The sequence below is a fragment of the Elgaria multicarinata genome, chromosome 21, assembly GCF_023053635.1.
Source record: "Elgaria multicarinata webbii isolate HBS135686 ecotype San Diego chromosome 21, rElgMul1.1.pri, whole genome shotgun sequence".
Taxonomy (NCBI): domain Eukaryota; kingdom Metazoa; phylum Chordata; class Lepidosauria; order Squamata; family Anguidae; genus Elgaria; species Elgaria multicarinata.
In genome coordinates, this window is record NC_086191.1 from 5,357,875 (window position 1) to 5,376,258 (window position 18,384).

Here is an 18,384-nt window from a genome sequence, read left to right on the forward strand (position 1 = left end):
GTCAGGGCCGTGGGCCCCATCCGCACCGCGCCTTGCACGACCTTGGCAGGGTGACGTAACCACGGCCGGCTTTTGAACTCGTCAAATCAATCTGCTTTTCCGTCCCTTCCGCCCACGTTTCCCCCTGCTCCCAAGGTCCGGAGCGAAACGTTCGGCGTTGCTTCAAGAGGGGCGGGGGAGAGGGGGCAGATTTCAAGAGGTTCACGCCGCCGCATTCCACCCCACATCACCATTCCACCCCCTTAAAGCGACACGCAGGGAATGCAAATAGAAGGGCCTTGCTAGGAAATGCGGGCTCCCCACCCCCGGTCCGGTCCCCTGGCACTGGCTGCCTCAAAAGGCAACGAGGAGCCGTGGCAGCGAGGACTGACATTACAGGAGGGCAGAGAGGGGGCTGTTATTTAGAAAGCTGTAGAAGGAGGGGGGACGGTTAAGATTAGCCAGAGCCAGTGGCTCAGTTCAGACAACACATTAGTCAAGGCAGTGTGAAAACTCCACTCAACGGTTGAGTTTTTAGGGGACGCTTCTCCCCGCACAACATGTTCTGACTCCACCGTTGCGTGACTGCGGGCGACCGTGGAGTTGAGTAGAATCCATCGTGACGTTCGATTGGCAGTTCCTCCGCCTTCTCTCCTCCCCGGGTCCTGCCGATGGTATCCCATCAGCCATTGCTGCGAAAAAACCCAATCCCGGCGGCTCTCCTAGAGCGGCACTCGCTCCTTTCGCCGCTCTTGCCAGGGAGCTCTGTAGCCGGTGGGAAAAGTCAACTCAGCACAACGGGGAACTCCACGGAGCCCTCCACACAACGGTTGGGCAGGAACGCTCCTCTGCAAAGCATGGATATTCTGTGTGGAGTGTTTTCCAAAAAAGCTTCCACTGTGGGGTGGGGTTTTCCCTCCCGACAACACATCTTTCAACGGTGGTGTAAAAACTCCGCCGTGGAGTTCTGGAACCACCGCTGAGAAACGTGTCGTCTGAACTGAGGTGGGGTTTTGTTAAGGGTCTCTTCGCCTGCCCCCCCCCCCCCCAGGAAAAGGAAAGGAACCTCTCGTGCAAGCACTGAGTCATTCCTGACTCTTGGAGGGACGCCAGCGTTCGCTGACGTTTTCTTGGCAGGCCTTATAGCGGGGTGGTTTGCCGTTGCCTTCCCCGGCCGTTATTACCTTTCCCCCACATAACTGGGTACTCATTTTACTGACCTCGGGAGGGTGGAAGGCTGAGTCGACCCGAGCCGGCTGCCTGAAACCAGCTTCCGCTGGGATCGAACTCAGGCCGTGGAGAGAGTTTCAGCTGCAGAAACTGCTGCTTTACTGCTCTGCGCCACACGAGGCTCATTCCCCCCTCCTCAACCCCCAATAATTTAAGCCCCGGGTGTCACGCTCAGCCCCGACTCCTCCAGCACATGGGGGAGATCCGGCAATGGTGGCAAATTCCAAGTTCGCCTTTTCTCCGCTGCGTCTGTTGACGGCCTTCCAAACCGTTTTTCCAGGTGGTGAAGTTAAAAGGCCAGGTCCTGTCAGTCATGTTCCGTTTCCGGTCCAAGAACCGAGAATGGCTCTGGATGCGGACTAGCTCCTTCACCTTCCAGAATCCGTACTCGGATGAGATCGAGTACATCATCTGTACCAACACCAACGTGAAGTACGTACTCGGGTCCGGCTCTCGCCCAGCCGCAGCCGCGCCCACTCCCTCCCTCCCTTCCGAAAGAGCAGCAGGGCTTTGCCATCTCCTTCTGAAACAACCCTGAACCCGCCCACCCACCTCGCTGAAATGATGAGGCAGGTTGTCTGAGTCAAGCGCCTGCTCGGTTCAGCCTCTGCCTCCCTTGTTTGCGATTGGCCAAGCTGCTGTGATGTCAGGGAACACGGGAAAAACGGGGCGGGGCGGCGATGGTATTCTCTAGCCAGTCGGGAAGCAGACATATCCCTGGCCTTCGCCCATATTGTCACGGGATGTCATTTCCTCACGCAGCCTGGGTGTTCCTTGGGAAGGGCTCCTGTACCGTAAGTGTGTAAAAGTGAGCGGAGTTCTCTACGACGTCTTCTCCTCAGGGTATGCAAACACACACACACACGCGTCCATCCCATTTCCATATATCAGCTTCAGATCAAAACTGAATGTTGCACGGGCCCGGATTTGAATTCCGCTTTGTGGATGAGCTTTCCTCCACCACCAGCAAATCCCATTCAGCTGGGCAAACAAGAGAGTCTGGGAGTTTGGACTCCAGCGAGGAGGCAGATTGTCTAAATTGGACCAGCAGCAGAGTCCTGTGGGACCTGAAAGCTGCCCACGTTTCCTGTGGCCGAAGCTTTCATGGCGACGAAAGAGGAGGCGAACTCCGGTGCTCAAACAAAGCAGCGAAATGTATGGTGCTCGGTGCGTTTCAGAGGTGTCTCCTCCTTCAGGAGCTGTATATAATTATTCAACAATTCGGCAATGATTCCTTCCTCCAGTCGCTCGCACTCGCTGCTTTTCAGAGCATTTAAAATGTTTCTTAGAGAATTAACTCTCCGAAATGCACTGAGCCCAATCAAGTTCTCTTCTCTCTTTTTTTTTGAGCGCCGGAGTTTGCCTCCTCTAGCGTTGCCCTGGTACGGTGCCTTTCCCTCTTCATCCCTGCCTGAAGGTTTTGAGGGCCGGAGTTTGCTTGGTCAGCCCGGCTCCATCACGGGACTAGGACTCCCAAGGTTCCCTGTGTGATAAAGGAAGCCGCGACAGAGTGAACAGGCTCTTTGAAAGCTTGAGTAGCCCAGCCTGCCTGTTTCATCCCCGGGCCAAAGAACTCGGCCTGGGTCACCCGCTTAGTTTGAAGGCCTGTGCGATCTGGAGCATCCTCGCCTATATTTATGGGGCTAAACTATTTTTGGCTTTAGGCAGCCGTCTCTGCTCATGTCAGGGGAGATAAACGCCTTAATCCCGACCTCTGTGCTGCCGTGCTTCCAAGCCCGCTAGTCCTCATGAAGGAGAGGTGTGCTGGCAGCAAAACCAAGGGAGGGAGAGACCCGGTCTTTTGGCCCAAGCTAGTTTCCTTTGACTTCCGTGGGCCGGCGTGTGAGCCCCGATTCCCCGGGGGGCGGGGAGGGGGGAGGCAGTTAGAAAGCAAACTGACCTGCCTAATTTGGACGCGGCGGCTGGCGGTGTTGAGCCTGACTGGCTCCCTTCCCAACGCCCCTCCAGGAACGCCAGCCAGGAACCGCGGCCCGCCGTGTCCAACTCGATGCAGAGGCCCCAGCTGGGCCCGAACGTCAGCCTGCCTTTGGAGATGGGCCCTGCGCAGCTTACGGCGAGGTAAGAATCCGGGTTTGGGGGGGGGGGGTGGCGTTATAAAGCGCCCGACACAGATCACCTTTGAGCTCTTTGCTCTGTAGGCGTTCTTCTGTGGCCTGGAGCACCGAGGTTATTGGGTCTGAGGAGAGGGTCTGAACTCATGGTTTTAACCCATAAAGCCTTACACGGCTTGAGACCACATTACCTGACAGAATGCCTTTCCTGACGTGAACTTCCCCGTACGCTACTCTCTACATCTAAGGTCCTCCACTGAGTGCCTACTCCAAGGGAAGCTTGGAGGATGGCAACAAGGGAAAGGGCCTTTTCAGTGGTGGCCCCCTGACTGTGGAATGATCTCCCCGACGAGGCCCGCCTGCCGCCAACGTTGTTCTCTTTTCGGCGCCAGGTCAAGACTTTTCTCCCGGGCATTTAACACCATATGTTGAGTTTTTAATTGACCCGGAATACATGGAATCTGTTTTTTGTGCTTTTTATGGTTTTAAATTTAAACACGTTCCGTGTTTTAATCTTTGTAAACCGCCCAGAGAGCTCTAGCTATGGGGTGGTATATAAATGCAATAAATAATAATTTTATTTATTATTTATTTATTTTATTATATTTATATACCGCCCCACAGCCGAAGCTCTCTGGGCGGTTTGCAACAATTAAAAATAGTAAACATTAAAAGTCTACAAAATTTAAAAACCATCGAAAACATAAAAAACAGTATAAAAACAACAGTATCCATTTAAAAACAACAGTTCTGGGGTGCATTAAAAACAAACTTAACGTTGTTAAATGCTGTTAAAATGCCTGGGAGAAGAGAAAAGTCTTGACCTGGTGCCGAAAAGATAACAACGTTGGCACCAGGCGAGCCTCATCGGGGAGATCATTCCACAGTCGGGGGGCCACCACTGAGAAGGCCCTCTCCCTTGCTGCCTTCCTCCGAGCTTCCCTCGGAGTAGACACTCAGAGGAGGACCTTAGATGTTGAGCGCAGTGTACGGGTAAGTTCATGTCGGGAGAGGCATTCCATCAGGTATTGCGGTCCCAAGCCATGTAAGGCTTTATAGGTTAAAACCAGCGTCTTGAATTGGGCTTATAAATTATAATATTTATAATATAAATGTATATATATTACATTTATATCCCGCCTTTTTTCCTCCGAGGAACCCAAGGCGGCATACATAATCCTCCTCCTCCTCTCCGTTTTATCCTCGCAACAACAGCCCTGTGAGGTAGGCTGGGCTGAGAGTCTGTGACTGGCCCAAGGTCACCCAGTGGGTTTCCGTGGCCAAGTGGGGACTAGAACCCAGATCTACTCATCACTTTCTAAACTTAAGGCACGCTCTCCCCCAATTCTCTTGGGCGTAAAGCTGCCTCTTTTCAACGTCGCCTTCTAAAACATGACCATTTTTAATGTTCTTACGGTTCTATGATTTTTAATGTTCTAAATTCTTCTGGTATGCCGCCTTGATGGCTTTGGGGCAGATTGGGTAATAATCATCAATCAATCATAGTTTATTTTGTCTTAGCAAATTGGCGTTATACACAAAACAAAGGTAATCATAAAAAAGTCAGCGGTCGCTCAGCCAATCCTTTCCTGCCTCCGGCCAGCGCTCTTCACTGACCGACGGTTTGTCTTCTAGGCAGCAGCCGGCACCGCCGACGGATCATGACGTGGTCCCCGGCAGGGAGACCTTGGCTAGCTACGACCACACGCAGGTAAATTGACGGAGGCTTCAACAGCTGCCTTGCGGGGCGAGGTAGTCCACCTCACAGAGGTTGGGCCCAACTTCTCCTGTAGGTTCGTGGAATGTTTAGCTAGGGACGACCTAGCCACAGTAGAGCATGCACTGGCAACTTCCCGATTAGACTACTGCAATGCACTCTACGTGGGGCTGCCCTTGAAGACGACGCGGAAGTTGCAGCTAGTGCAAAATGCAGCAGCTAGACTGCTGGCAGGGACATCTTATAGAGGCCACATAACACCGGTCTTAAAGGAACTGCACTGGCTGCCTCTACGCTTCCGGTCGGAATTCAAGGTGTTGGTAATGACGTTTAAAGCCCTAAACGGCTTGGGACCTCGATACTTGAGAGAGCGCCTCTCCTTATATATGCCTGCCCGAGACCTCAGATCTGTAGGAGGAGCCCTTCTCCGCATCCCACCAATGCAACGTATACACTATGTTGGGACAAAGGAGAGGGCCTTCTCTGTGGTGGCCCCCTGACTGTGGAACGCCCTCCCCTTGGAGGCCCGATTAGCGCCAACATTGACTGCATTTCGACGGCAAGTAAAAACACGGCTTTTTAACAAAGCCGTTGATGGTTCAACTCACTGGCACATTGTTTTAACTGCTTTTACTGCTTTTAAATTATATATTGTTTTAACTTGGTTCATGGTTTAATTTGTTTTTAACTGTGCGTTTTTATTGTTTTATACTGTATGCTTTTATCTGTACGCCGCTCTGAGATCTTAATGATGTAGGGCGGGATACAAGTGTTTTAAATAAATAAATAAATAGCCATCACTTCGAAGCGTTGCTGGTAGACTCATCTGAGAACTCAGACCAGAGAGTCGATCACCTCCAACGTCCTGCTTTCTTTCCCCCGTGTGCTTTGGCGTGACCCTTGAGTTCTAGTATCACACGACTGGGAAAACGTCTCTCTCTACGTGACTTCTCTCCTGCCCCCATGTTCAGTATCCATCGCAACTGAAAACACCCCGGAATCTTTGGGTGATGATCTTTGAGGATCTCTGTCCCTACCCACACACCCCCGGTACATCTTAACTTAACCCAATGTGCTGTAGCAGGCAGGGTGTTAGGTTTAGACCGTGCGCATCTTGGGTTCAAATCCCTGCCGGGTTGCGGAGGTCAGCAGGGAGATCCCATCTCTCAGCCTAACCTCCCTTGAAGGTGGTTGTGAAGACATCCCATGAAACTGATTGGTAGGAGATTCAGGACCAATCAGAGGAAGGACTTCTTCACACAGCGCGGAGTTAAACTGTGGAACTCACTGCCACAAGATGTGGTGATAGCTACCAATTGGGATGGCTTTAAATGGGGTTGGATAAATTCCTGGAGGGGAAGGCTATCCATTTTACTCATAGGCTGCCCAGAGAGCTTATTTATTTATTTATTTATTTATTTTGTTTAGATCCCACCTTTTTTCCTCCAAGGAACCCAAGGTGGCATACATAATCCTCCTCCTCTCCATTTTATCCTCACAACAACCACCCTGTGAGGTAGGCTGGGCTGAGAGCCTGTGACTGGCTCAAAGTCACCCCGTGGGCTTCCACGGCTGAGTGGGGACTCGAACTCGGATCTCTACAGGGATATAAGGATAGCAAATAAATCTATTTATTGATGCCAGAGAAAGTGGGAGAGGGAGGGGGGGCATCATTCATGGGTTTTGCTCATTCCTCAAGTTTTCGAATTGCAGTGGTGTGAAACGAAATACCTTTACCTTCAGAATAGGTATAGAGCTCAGGATACGTCTTTTTATTTCTGTACTGTGCGCTGTGCAATAGCTAATATCTAGTTCAGATATGAGTCTGCTCAGGTTTTAAGCTTAGTCCCACCACCGTCGCAAGTGCATTTAGTGGGGGTGTAAGACAGGGCCTTCTTGGTGGCTGCTCCCCGGCTTTAGCACTCCTTGCCAAGGGAGGCCGGCTTGGCTTTCTCTCTGCTGCGCTTCTGCCTGCAGGCAAAAAAGGCCTTTTATTTCAGCAGACCTTTGGCATGTGAGCTGGCCTGGTGCTGTAAAGGGTTTTTGATCAGTTGGGTGCTGTCTGTTATCTTCGTCCTTTTCTGGATCTGCCTTTACGTTGCGTTTTAATTAAGAATCTGTTTGTTTGTTTGTTTTAACTGCGCATTATTATTATTAGCTGCCTTGAGCGCCATTTTTGGCAGGTGGGACGCGGCTCAAATTCAGACGTCGCAAACCGGGCTTGTGCGCGTGGAGCATAACGTTTGCGTGTTTCGTCTCTTTCCAGGCCGCTGTTCAACTGGGGAGCACCACTGGCCCAGAGCACAGCAAACCTCTGGAGAAGACCGAGACCTTGTTCGGTCAGGAACGGGACCCTCGCTTCAGCGAAATCTACAGCGGCATCAGCGCAGGTTGGGCTCAGGGGGGGCGGGTGGGGGGGCAGTAGGGGAGTGGGCGAGGGGACGGGGCAGGAGCCCTTCTCTAGAGCCTTTGTGACATTGGCTAGAATCAGAAGCCCAATGGCTTTAGTGTAATAATGTTAGAAATTGCACTGTGTGTCCATGGGATTCAACACGGGTGTCGATGGTCACGGGTTTCTCAGCCTTAGGAATCCGGAGGTAAACTTGGGAACGCACGCACCGTGTCTCGGGAAAACCTTTGCCCCCTGCGGCACGCCCGACGGTTGCTTGTTTTGACCGTGCTGCGCCCAAATACCGAAACCGAGGATTGGCTGCAGTCCAGGACGTAAAATCCTGGCTTCGAGTGAGTTTTGCAGACTGTGTACGCTTGCCTACCACAAATCACTAAAGCCTGAGGAGTTGCCCAGCGAGCTTTCCAGGAACTGTGGGCGGAAGTTTCAGGGCTTGCACGCCCTCTTTACAGCTCCCTTAACGTATCCCAGTCACCTGATTCCGTTGGGTCGGGCTTAGATTTCTCGCGGACAGAGGGAGAAACAACATCACACAGCGGGGATTTACAGAATTTGTGAAATCTGCTCAATCTGGGTTTCGGACATTGTCAGGCGTGTGACGTGCTCTGCTGTCCGCTCGTTGACGCAACCTAGAATCACAGAACCAGTGTGGGAAGGGGCCTCTAAGGCCATCGAGTCCAACCCCCTGCTCAATGCAGGAATCCACCTTCAAGCATACCTGACAAATGGGTGGGAGAGCCCACCACCTCCCTAGGTCATGGGCTCCATTGTCGTACTGCTCTAACAGTCAGGAAGTTTTTCCTGATCATGGAATCGTAGAATAGTAGAGTCGGAAGGGGCCTCTAAGGCCATCAAGTCCAACCCCCTGTTCAGTGCAGGAATCCACCCTAAAGCATCCCTGACAGATGGTTTTCCAGCTGCCTCTTGAAGGCCTCTAGTGTGGGAGAGCCCACCACCTCCCTAGGTCACTGGTTCCATTGTCGTACCGCTCTAACAGTCAGGACGTTTTTCCTGACGTCCAGCCGGAATCTGGTTTCCTGTCACTTGAGCCCATGATTCCGTGTCCTGCACTCTGGGAGGATTGAGAAGAGATCCTGGTCCTCCTCTGTGTGACAACCTTGCAAGGACTTGAAGAGCCAGTGTGGTGTAGTGGCTAAAGTGTTGGACTGGGGGTCGGGAGATCTGGGTTCTAGTCCCCACTCAGCCATAGAAACCAACTGGGTGACTTTGGGCTGGTTGTGGACTCTCAGCCCAGCCTACCTCACAGGGTTATTGTTGTGAAGATAATGAATGAAATCTTTATTGCTTAAAGCGGTATGCCATCACAATTCAACAGAATCAAAACTAGTAAAAAGATAAGCTAAAATTAATAAATTAAAAATGGAAAATTGGAAGTAAAATAAAAATAATGAACACAAATGGAATATAAAGATAAAAATCACATTAACATACATTAGGAACTCGTGAGTGGAGAACTAGATCAGCACATATACAAGAACGAAATTGTGAGGATAAAATTGAGACAAGGAGGAGGATCATGTACGGGTAGAGCCGCTGCCCAGGGGCCTTGGAGAGCCGCTGCCATTCAAACAATACCTGGTTAGATGGGCAAAGACTCTGACCTCGGAAAAGCGATGCATCACTTGCCGAGACGCTTCACTCTGGAATATTTGCAGCGTCTCTTTCACAGGCCAGAACCCGCCTCCCGCTTCCGAGCGGGATTCCCGAAAGCCGTTGGCAGCGAGAGCTGACCCCGCGCATCTCTCTCTCTTGCAGACCAGACGAAAGCCATGCCTGCCAGCTCCGTGCCTGCCAACCAGTCCCTCTTCTCCCAGGGAAACGCCTTCGTCGCTTCGCGCCCTGCTGAGAACTTCAGGTGATGCCCGAATTCTTCGCGTTTCTCCTCTGCTCCGGCCGTTGGGCTCCACTTGCCTTACACCTGCATGTCTTTGCCCCCTCCCCTGGTTATCGAGGGCTTAGTTTGCGTCCCAAAGGTCGAGGGTGTGGCCGTGCGTGATGGGATTCGTGTCATTTTATTTCTGAAGCCTATCAACCGCCGCCCCGAAGTCAAGTAACTCAGGGTTTCAGGTGAACTGCAGATCAAGGCTTGCTTCATGTATGGTTTTAATGTACGCTTTTACAGGGTCACTGTGAAGCCCTTCTTATAGGGCTGTGACATTTTGGGCACAATCCTAAGGACGTCAGAAGAGCCCTGCTGGATCAGACCCAGGGTCCATCTACTCCAGCGCTCTGTTTGTTTATTTATTTATTTATTTATTTAGAATATTTATATACCACTCCCCATTGAAAAATTTCGGAGCGGTGTGCAAGGTAAAATGAAAATAAAAACAGAATAAAACAGTTAAAACAAAATTTAAAAAGAAGCAAAAATCAGAAACCCAAGGCTGCATGTTAAAGAAAGGCTTCTTGGAATAAAGATGTTTTCAGGAGGTGCCGAAAGGAGTACAAGGTCGGAGCCTGCCTGACCTCCAGAGGCAGGGAATTCCACAGGAGGGGGGCCACCACGCTAAAGGCTCTTCCCTTGGTGGACTCTAATAGGAGGATGGATCTAGGTGGAACCACCAGGAGCAGGCCCTCGGATGACCTCAGTGACCGGGCAGGTTGGTAAGGGAGAAGGCGCTCTCTCAGGTATCCTGGTCCCAAGTTGTTTAGGGCTTTGTACACAAGTACAAGAACCTTAAACCTGGCCCGGTAGCGAATAGGCAGCCAGTAGAGTTCCCTCAGCAGAAGAGTTACATGCTGGAAAGGGGCCGCTCCAGACAACAGCTGAGCTGCAGCATTCTGCACTAGCTCCAGCTTCCGGAGCAGCGTCAAGGGCAGCCCCACATAGAGCGCATTGCAGTAATCCAGCCTTGAGGTTACCAATGCCTGCCAAGCTATCCCTGTCCAGGAGAGGCCGTAGTTGGCGAACCAACCGAAGATGGTCAAAGGCATTCCGAGCCGTGGCGGCCACCTGAGCCTCCAACGACAGAAATGAGTCTAAGAGTACCCCCAAACTACGAACCTGTTCTTACAGTGGCCAACCAACCATCGGCCAGGGATCAACAAGGCAGGACATGGTGCAACAGCACCCTCCTGCCCATGTTCCCCAGCAACTGGTGCACACAGGCTTACTGCCTCGGATACTGGAGGTAGCCCATAGCCATCACGGCTAGTAGCCGTTGATAGCCTTCCTATGAATGTTTATACCAAAAAAAGTCCTACAACTATGTATACAAAAAAAAAAAAGACTACAATTCCCTGCGTTCCCCAGTCAGCCATGCTGGCTAGGGAATCGTGGGAGTCGTAGGAGTTCTTTCTCTATCTCAACATATATAAGATTATGCCATTCTTGATTAATCGATTTAAAACCTTTGGCTCTATTAGAAAGCTGGCGATTTTTTTTGCAGCGTTTTATTTTATTTTATTTTATTTTAATTTTTGAAACGTAGCTGTATACAGCCGGCGGCAGGCCGGCCATCTGAGACCAGGCGTCCTCCTCCCCTCCTTTTCGCACGCGAAGGAACGTCTCTCCTTAGACGGTCCCTGTCGCAACCCACGCACGTCCCCCCACCAAAAAACAAAAGTGTTCTTCTCGAAAGCATTATCCGTATCCTCACGCAAATCTGGTCTTTAAAAAAAAACCTCCTCGGACGATTCGTCGGCTGAGGTTGCTTGCCAGTTGGGCCCTGCCCTGCAAAAAGCAGGCGCGCCTTTGCTTTTCACGTGCCGGTCAGCCCCCCCTCCCCGCACCTCCTTAACGTGGCCCCCTTCCTCGTCTTTTGCAGGAGCAGCGCCATGGGGCCTCCCGTGAACGTTATCCGGCAACAGCAGCCCTCGACGCACTCGGCCTCAGCAGGGCAGGTCCTGGCCCAGATCTCTCGCCACTCCAACCCGGATCAGGTCCCCGGGACCACCTGGGCATCCGGAACGCGGCCCTCTTTCACGGCCCAGGTAACGTCCTCTCCTGGCTTTGCCCCACAAGCCCCTCCTTCCTGTTCCTTCCCTCGCCCGCCGAAGTAGGTGGGCTTGAGTCGGTTTTGTTCCAAATAGTGACAAAGGTTCCTTGCAGGAAAAAAGGCAGGATATAAATTTATTTATTTATTTATTGCATTTCTATACCGCCCAATAGCCGAAGCTCTCTGGGTGGTTTACAATAATAATAATAAATGGGACTTTGGTTGCTAAAGAGAGGTCGTTGCGCTACAGTCAAAAGCAGTAGAGCATTACCTGTCGTGTCTTTCTTTTAAATGGATATTATCTAATCTGTTTTTATGCTTTTTATTGTTTTAAAGTTTGTATATCGGTTTTAACGTTCAGTGTTTTAATCTTTGTAAACCGCCCAGAGAGCTTTATTTATTTATTTTTATTTATTATTGCATTTATATCCCGCCTTTTTTTCTTCCAAGGAACCCAAGGCAGCCTACATAATCCTCCTCCTCCTCCTCTCCATTTTATCCCCCTCTCCATCTGATCCTCACAACAACAACCCTGTGAGGTCGGTTGGGCTGAGAGTCTGCGACGGGCTCAGAGTCACCCACTGGATTTCCTTGGCTGAGTGGGGACTAGAACCCAGATCTCCCGACTCCCAGTCCAACACACTAGTCACTACGCGACACTTTGGCTATGGGGCGGTATATAAATGTGAATAATAATAATAATTTTACCTGGGGGTTCTTTTGTGTAACTTGCACGGCGTTTCTCCCATCACTACTTTTGAGAGCGAGGGTAAAATCCAATGGAAGTGCGACATAGAGTAGACTCATTGAAATGAATGGAACTTGTTAAAAACTTAAGTGCCCTGCTGGATCAGACCAAGGGCCCATCTAGTCTAGCATTCTGTTCACACAGTGGCCAACCAGCTTCCGACCAGAGAGCAGCAAAGCAGGACACGGTGCAACAGCACCCTCCCACCCATGTTCCCCAGCAACTGGTGCACACAGGCTTATTGCTTCGGATACTGGAAGTAGCACACAACCATCCGGGCTAGTCGCCATGGATAGCCTTCTCCTCTTCCAGGAATTGGTCTAACCAATTTTTAAAGCCATAGAAGTTGGTGGCCATCACAACATCAAGGACTTGAAGAGTGCTATCATGTCTCCCCTTCAGTCTTCAAAGAAGAGTCCCATTTGTTTCGATGGGTCTTCTCTAAGCAGCATTTACATTGGATTTTACCCTTAAACTGTAGGCAGGATTTGGGACTATTCCCTTTGAAAAATTTTAATTTTCCCCATTGATACTCAATTTTATTGATTGATAGATACAGCTATAGATAGATAAAATTGTGTTTTGAGTTTGGGCTGATAAAGAGTCCTCTGAAACCCCAGGCCTCGCTAATTGGGTTGTGGCGGGTCCCAAATAAATCGGGTTTATTTTCCTGCCTTTTCGTGGTACCAACGCACGTTCTGCTTTTTGATATGCCGACGGGTTCAGCCCGGCTTTTCTTGGCGCGGAATTTGGGCAGCCCTTTTGCCAATTCGTCCAACCTCTTTGCTGTTAGCCCGGGAGCCTACGCCGCTCCCCCGACGCACGCAGGCTGCGTTTATCCGTCTCTTTTTTCCTTCCCATGCTTTCCCCCTGCAGGCCGCCAAGACCCGGGGCCCCTCCTTTGCCCTGGGCTCCTTCCAGGCCGCCCCCTCCTCCTTCAGCCCCATGTCGACCCCCGGTCCCACGGCAGCGCCCGCCGCCGGCGCCTACCCGAGCCTCGCCAGTCGGAACGCCAACTTCAGTAAGTCCCCTCTGCCCGACTTGGAGTCCCGAATGAGAATCCCGGCACAGTGAAACCGGCGTGTGCAACACGCGGAACGTTGCCTCTGCCTCTGCTTCGCTAAGCACAGAGTTGCTGGGCGGAAACGGCGTGGGAGCAGGAGCCTCGGTCCCTGTAGTCCAGTATTGTCGACACGGTCTGGCAGCAGCGGCTCCCCGGGATTTCAAGCAGGGCTCTTTCCGGTCTCTTGAACCCGGGACGTTCTGCACGCAGAACACGGGCCCTCTGGAGCCACGCCCCTTCCCATGTATAAAGGCAGCATGCCAGTACCAGGTGGAAAGGCTGGGACAAAAAGGGAGGATGGGTGTTGCCTTCAGGCCTGGCCTGGGTTGTCACCACGGTAAACAGGGCAACCCAGGGGTCTGGAAACAAAGCCCTGTGAGGAGAGACTGGAAGAACTGGGCATGTTTAGCCTGGAGAAGAGAAGATGGAGGGGAGACATGAGAGCACTCTTCAAATACTTAAAAGGTGGTCCCACAGAGGAGGGCCAGGATCTCTTCTCGATCCTCCCAAAGTGCAGGACACGGAATAACGGGCTCAAGTGATAGGAAGCCAGATTCCGGCTGGACATCAGGAAAAACTTCCTGACTGTTAGAGCGGTACGACAATGGAACCAGTGACCTAGGGAGGTGGTGGGCTCTCCCGCACTAGAGGCAGCTGGACAACCACCTGTCAGGGATGCTTTAGGGTGGATTCCTGCACTGAGCAGGGGGTTGGACTCGATGGCCTTGTAGGCCCCTTCCAGCTCTACTATTCTATGATACTGTGGAAGCATCTTCATTGGATCCAGCGGGGCCTCTTCCTGGGTTCTTATGAACCATGATAGTTAGAGATGGCACTTCCATGTTCAGGGGCAGTCTAGCTCCGAGTGCTTGATGCTGCAGGTGGAGGAGGATTGTCGTCTTCCTGCCTTGCTCGGGGGGATTCCCAGAGGCACCTGTCAGAAAGAGGGTAGTGGCTTATACCGATCTTTGCTCGGGTCCAGCGAGGCTGTCCTTAACATACACAGCGTATACGTCAGGGGTAATGAACCTCCGGCCCGTGGGCCGAATCCGGCCTGCGCGCTTTCCCAGTCCAGCCAGTCGGATTTCCCTAGGTGGCCACACCCCCTTTCCTCTGACCACCAATCGTTTGCTGTTCTTTTGGCTTTTGCACATCTCTGCGGAGCCATTCTAAAAGGTTGGGATGTCCCCTCCTAGGGTCTTATTACTGGCAGCAAGGAAGAGCTTTGAGCTGAAATCGTCTGGCTTTTTGGGCCCTCCCCCTTTTGCATTTGGCCACGCCCCTTTCGCTGCCAACCCCTCGGGAGCGTCTCCAAAACAGTATTTTGCCTCAGTCTGAGAGAGATGCAACACCTCCGGTATATATAGCATCTGGTCTCGGCCAGCTTGCCCAAAACGGGGGTACTGTGGACGAAACTCCGTCCCTTGTAAGGAGCAGACCTTGAGCGTCAGGTGGCGATGGTTAAGTGGATTGTGGAGACCACAGCCCCAAATGGGAGGGGCGGTTCTCTCCGCCAGCTTCCGGCCGGGCCGCGAGGGGTCGCAGCTGAACGGCAGCAAGCCACCCTACCCGGACGCTCACGGCGCCGTTTCTTTTAAAGCAGCTGGAGAGAGTGGGCAGACCCCGGCCCCGTTCCAGGCACGGACCGCCGAGGGCGTCGGCGTTTGGCCACAGTGGCAGGGGCAGCACCACGGGCCCAGCCCTGGGGAGTCCCACGTCCAGCAACAGCCAAACCAGGCAGAAGTCTTCCCGGTAAGTTTTCCCCCTTCTCGGCAACCTGGGGGCCGTTCCTCACGGTCCCGTTTTAAAGACAGGCTATTGACTCGGCGGTTGGAACCTCGTTTTTAGTCCACTCCGCACGGTCTCCTGCCTTGCGTGCCGCCGTGCGTGACTGGGAGTGCGGTAAAGGAGGGTTGTAGGTTTTGAGGTGTGGCACAGAGTGGTAAAGCAGCAGTTTCTGCAGCTGAAACTCTCCCCACGGCCTGAGTTCGATCCCAGCGGAAGCTGGTTTCAGGCAGCCGGCTCGGGTCGACTCAGCCTTCCATCCTCCCGAGGTCGGTAAAAGGAGTACCCAGCTAGCTGGGGGAAAGGTAATAATGGCCGGGGAAGGCAACGGCGAACCACCCCGCTATGAGGCCTGCCAAGAAAACGTCAGCGAAAGCTCCAAGAGTCAGTAATGACTCCGTGCTTGCACGAGAGGTTCCTTTCCTTTGAAGCAAGGAAGGAAGATTCTGCACGTGTGTTCGGGGAAGGGGTTCCCAGCAGAAGGGGGCTGGCAGAAAAGAGTTGTTTTGGGGAGGCGGAGATCTTTGCACGGCTGAGAAAGACCAAGAGTGGGTGCAGAGAGGCGACACCACAAGCGTGGTTGTGCAGTGCTGTCGCTGTCTACATTATTTTTATTCATTACAGAAGTCCAAGCAGGTGCCTTTCCTGCTTTATTTCTGTGGTTCTGGAAGTGTGAGCAAATTTAGGAGCAGCTTAACTCTTTCCTTCAGCCGGATGTGGACGACTTGTGGCATGCTGGCCTACAACACCCACCATCCCTCGCCCTTGGCTATGCTGGCTAAGAGCTGCAAGCCAAAGGGCTCCCGTTTGCCCGTCGCGGCCTTTAAACCGAAGGATATTTTCGTAGCTCCTAGAATATACAGTCAATGTCCTGTCCCCCCCCCCCCCCTTGGGAACAACCGTCTCGTTTTTAAATACGTGTCTGTTTTTGGGTTTATAGGATATGTTGTCAATGTTGGGAGAACAGGGGACAAACTACAACAATGAAGAATTCCCGGAGTTGAACATGTTCCCTCCCTTCTCGGAATAAGAGCGTAAAGCGGCCCGTGCGGACGTCGACGTTTAGCTACGTGGAACAGAAAGAGCAGCCGGGGGTCTGTCTGTGTCTGTCTGTCTGTCTCTCTGTCTCTCTCTCTCTCTGTCTCCCACCTTCTTTCAAAGACTGCCAAAGTCTTCCTACTGTCAGGAAGCAGGAACGCCTGCTGAGGTTTTGCGAACGGAGGCCGCCTTGCTCCCAGCGTGGGCAGAGATTCCACGGCCCCGCTCAACCTGCTACGGAAGCAGTTGGATTTTTCGAGGGCACGAAGCCTGAGCTAAAAGCCATCGCAGGGGGGATGTGTGTGTGTTCCCCGTGCCAGATGCGAGTGGAGATCCTCGGGAGGGGATCATCAGGGATTTTTACGAGTTCCGCAGGTGGATTTTTTAAAAAAACAAAACGCCACACTTCTATGCCATAACCTTTTATACATATATATATATATACATATATATTAAAAAAATGTATTCTTGTTTATACCTGTCAGGAAACGGGGGCAGAATTTGTAGCCCAGTGATGTTCACCCTTGCGTAGATTTGTCACCCGCGAACACGGCCGCGTGTAGGAACTCTTAGCTGCACACTTTTCTCACTCCTGCACAGAATTCCCTCGAGCAGTGTTAATGAGATACGGTTGTGGGCTGGGGGGCGCTTTGCTGGGAACAGCAAGAAGGCCACGCCGTGGGATGGCCACCGAGAAGAGGAGCAGGCCCTGGTTGGGACGGACCAGGAAAAAGCAGACGTGGCATGGTCTGGAGAAAGTCTCCCAAAGAAGAAAGAGACTGTTGCTTTATTTCCGGGTTTCCCACGGAAACGTGGTTCCAGCCGCCCACGTTTTGCTGGCGGCCGCTTCGTCGAGACGCCGTTGCCTGTTCTGTGAGCTGTGCGATTATAGCGGGGCCTGGGCGGCTTCCCTGCCTGCATTTTTCTCGTATGCGCTTCAGGGCAAGGCAGGACGGGGGTCACTTCCAAGCCATAAAATGCGGGATTTAACGCAAAGCATTTGTGTTGCTGAGAACCGCTGCGTCCCCGTGGACTTCCTTACTGTTAGTCACCGTCCGACGTGAAATGATGCGTGGAAAAGGTGCGTTTATATACACGCACACGCACACAACAGAGTTTGATCTGTGGTGTGCGTTACTGTTTTTCCTTCCAACATGGGATAAAAAGATACTTCTCTCCAGCCTCGTGGAAACGCCCCTCCTCCCGAACCACTACTAGGGGGATTAAGGAAGAGAACGAGGAGTCAAGATGAGGGAGTATAAATTTCATTTTGGAGACACGCGCGCTTGATCAACCTGAGCGTATGGGGAAGTCAGTTGCGTGAAGCTGAATTCTTGCGATTGGCTGCCGCCTTCCTTTGGAAATCACTGTGTTCCACCCCTGTTGGGAGAAGAACCATAGAATAGCAGAGTTGGAAGGGGCCTACAAGGCCATCGAGTCCAACCCCCTGCTCAATGCAGGAATCCACCCTAAAGCATCCCTGACAGAGGGTTGTCCAGCTGCCTCTTGAAGGCCTCTAGGGTGGGAGAGGCTTTGAAAAGCGAAGAAGATCCCCAACCCAGTATTCCAACCGTGACATGTGCGATATGAACCTTTTACCGATGCGCTGCAATGCCAACTTTTCCAAGAAGGAAAAAAGGCCCTCCTGTTAGGATTAAAAAAAAAAAATGCCACACCAGGGATTCTCGTTTCTTCCTTGCGAAACTCAGACGTTGCCAAAGCATGAAATCTTCCCGGACTCCTGATATGTGATATGCTGCCACTTTAAAAAGAAAAATGTTGATGTTTTAGTAATTGAGTGCAAATTCAGCATCCGGGGTGGGTGGGCGGGTGGGTGGGGAATCTACTTTTTAAATTAAAAAGCAAGCCAAGTTTCTAGGCCTTGTGACCAAAAAGGCTGGCGTGTGCGTGGGAAAACTCAGAAGCCTTTCTTGTGCTTTGACATCGGTCCTTTGCCATGACTTGTAGAAGTGGAACCAATTATGCAAAATAAATTATATGCAATTTTTAATTTTTTAATTATTTTTGGTAAACCGCGAAGCCTGCAGAGGGTTAATTATGAGGGCCTAACTTCTTGAATTCCAGCGGAGGGTTTTAGAGAGAGGGAGCGTTTCAGGCTTGAGGTGTGCTTTCAATTTTTTTGGCCTACGATGTCAGGATCCCGACCAGACACCAGCTGGGCTGTGTTTTGTGAGAAGGCTCTGTTAACAGGCCAGGGCAGCAGTCGGCTGGGATGATGGGACTTGCAGTCCAAACACATCTGGAGGGTGCCAGGTGGGGCAGGGTGGCACTACCTACAACCTCAAACCCCCCCCCCCCAGAAGGGCTCCTCTACTGGTGCTCTCCAACATCTGGAATCCAGTGGGGTCCTGGGTTTCTTTAT

General features: G+C 51.8%; 1 protein-coding gene across 2 annotated transcripts in view; it reads left to right on the plus strand.

The window, feature by feature from the left end:
- ARNT (aryl hydrocarbon receptor nuclear translocator) overlaps positions 1-18,012 on the plus strand; it is a 50,602-nt gene extending 32,590 nt beyond the window's left edge. For both annotated transcript variants that reach the window (XM_063146079.1, XM_063146080.1), the window contains 9 exons: positions 1,490-1,641; positions 3,178-3,288; positions 4,917-4,992; positions 7,265-7,388; positions 9,185-9,284; positions 11,197-11,362; positions 12,992-13,136; positions 14,779-14,930; positions 15,904-18,012. In XM_063146079.1, coding sequence (XP_063002149.1) covers positions 1,490-1,641; positions 3,178-3,288; positions 4,917-4,992; positions 7,265-7,388; positions 9,185-9,284; positions 11,197-11,362; positions 12,992-13,136; positions 14,779-14,930; positions 15,904-15,993 — 1,116 coding nt within the window. In that variant the 3' untranslated portion in view covers positions 15,994-18,012. The remainder of the gene's footprint in view (positions 1-1,489; positions 1,642-3,177; positions 3,289-4,916; positions 4,993-7,264; positions 7,389-9,184; positions 9,285-11,196; positions 11,363-12,991; positions 13,137-14,778; positions 14,931-15,903) is intronic.
- The last annotated feature ends 372 nt before the right edge of the window (positions 18,013-18,384 follow it).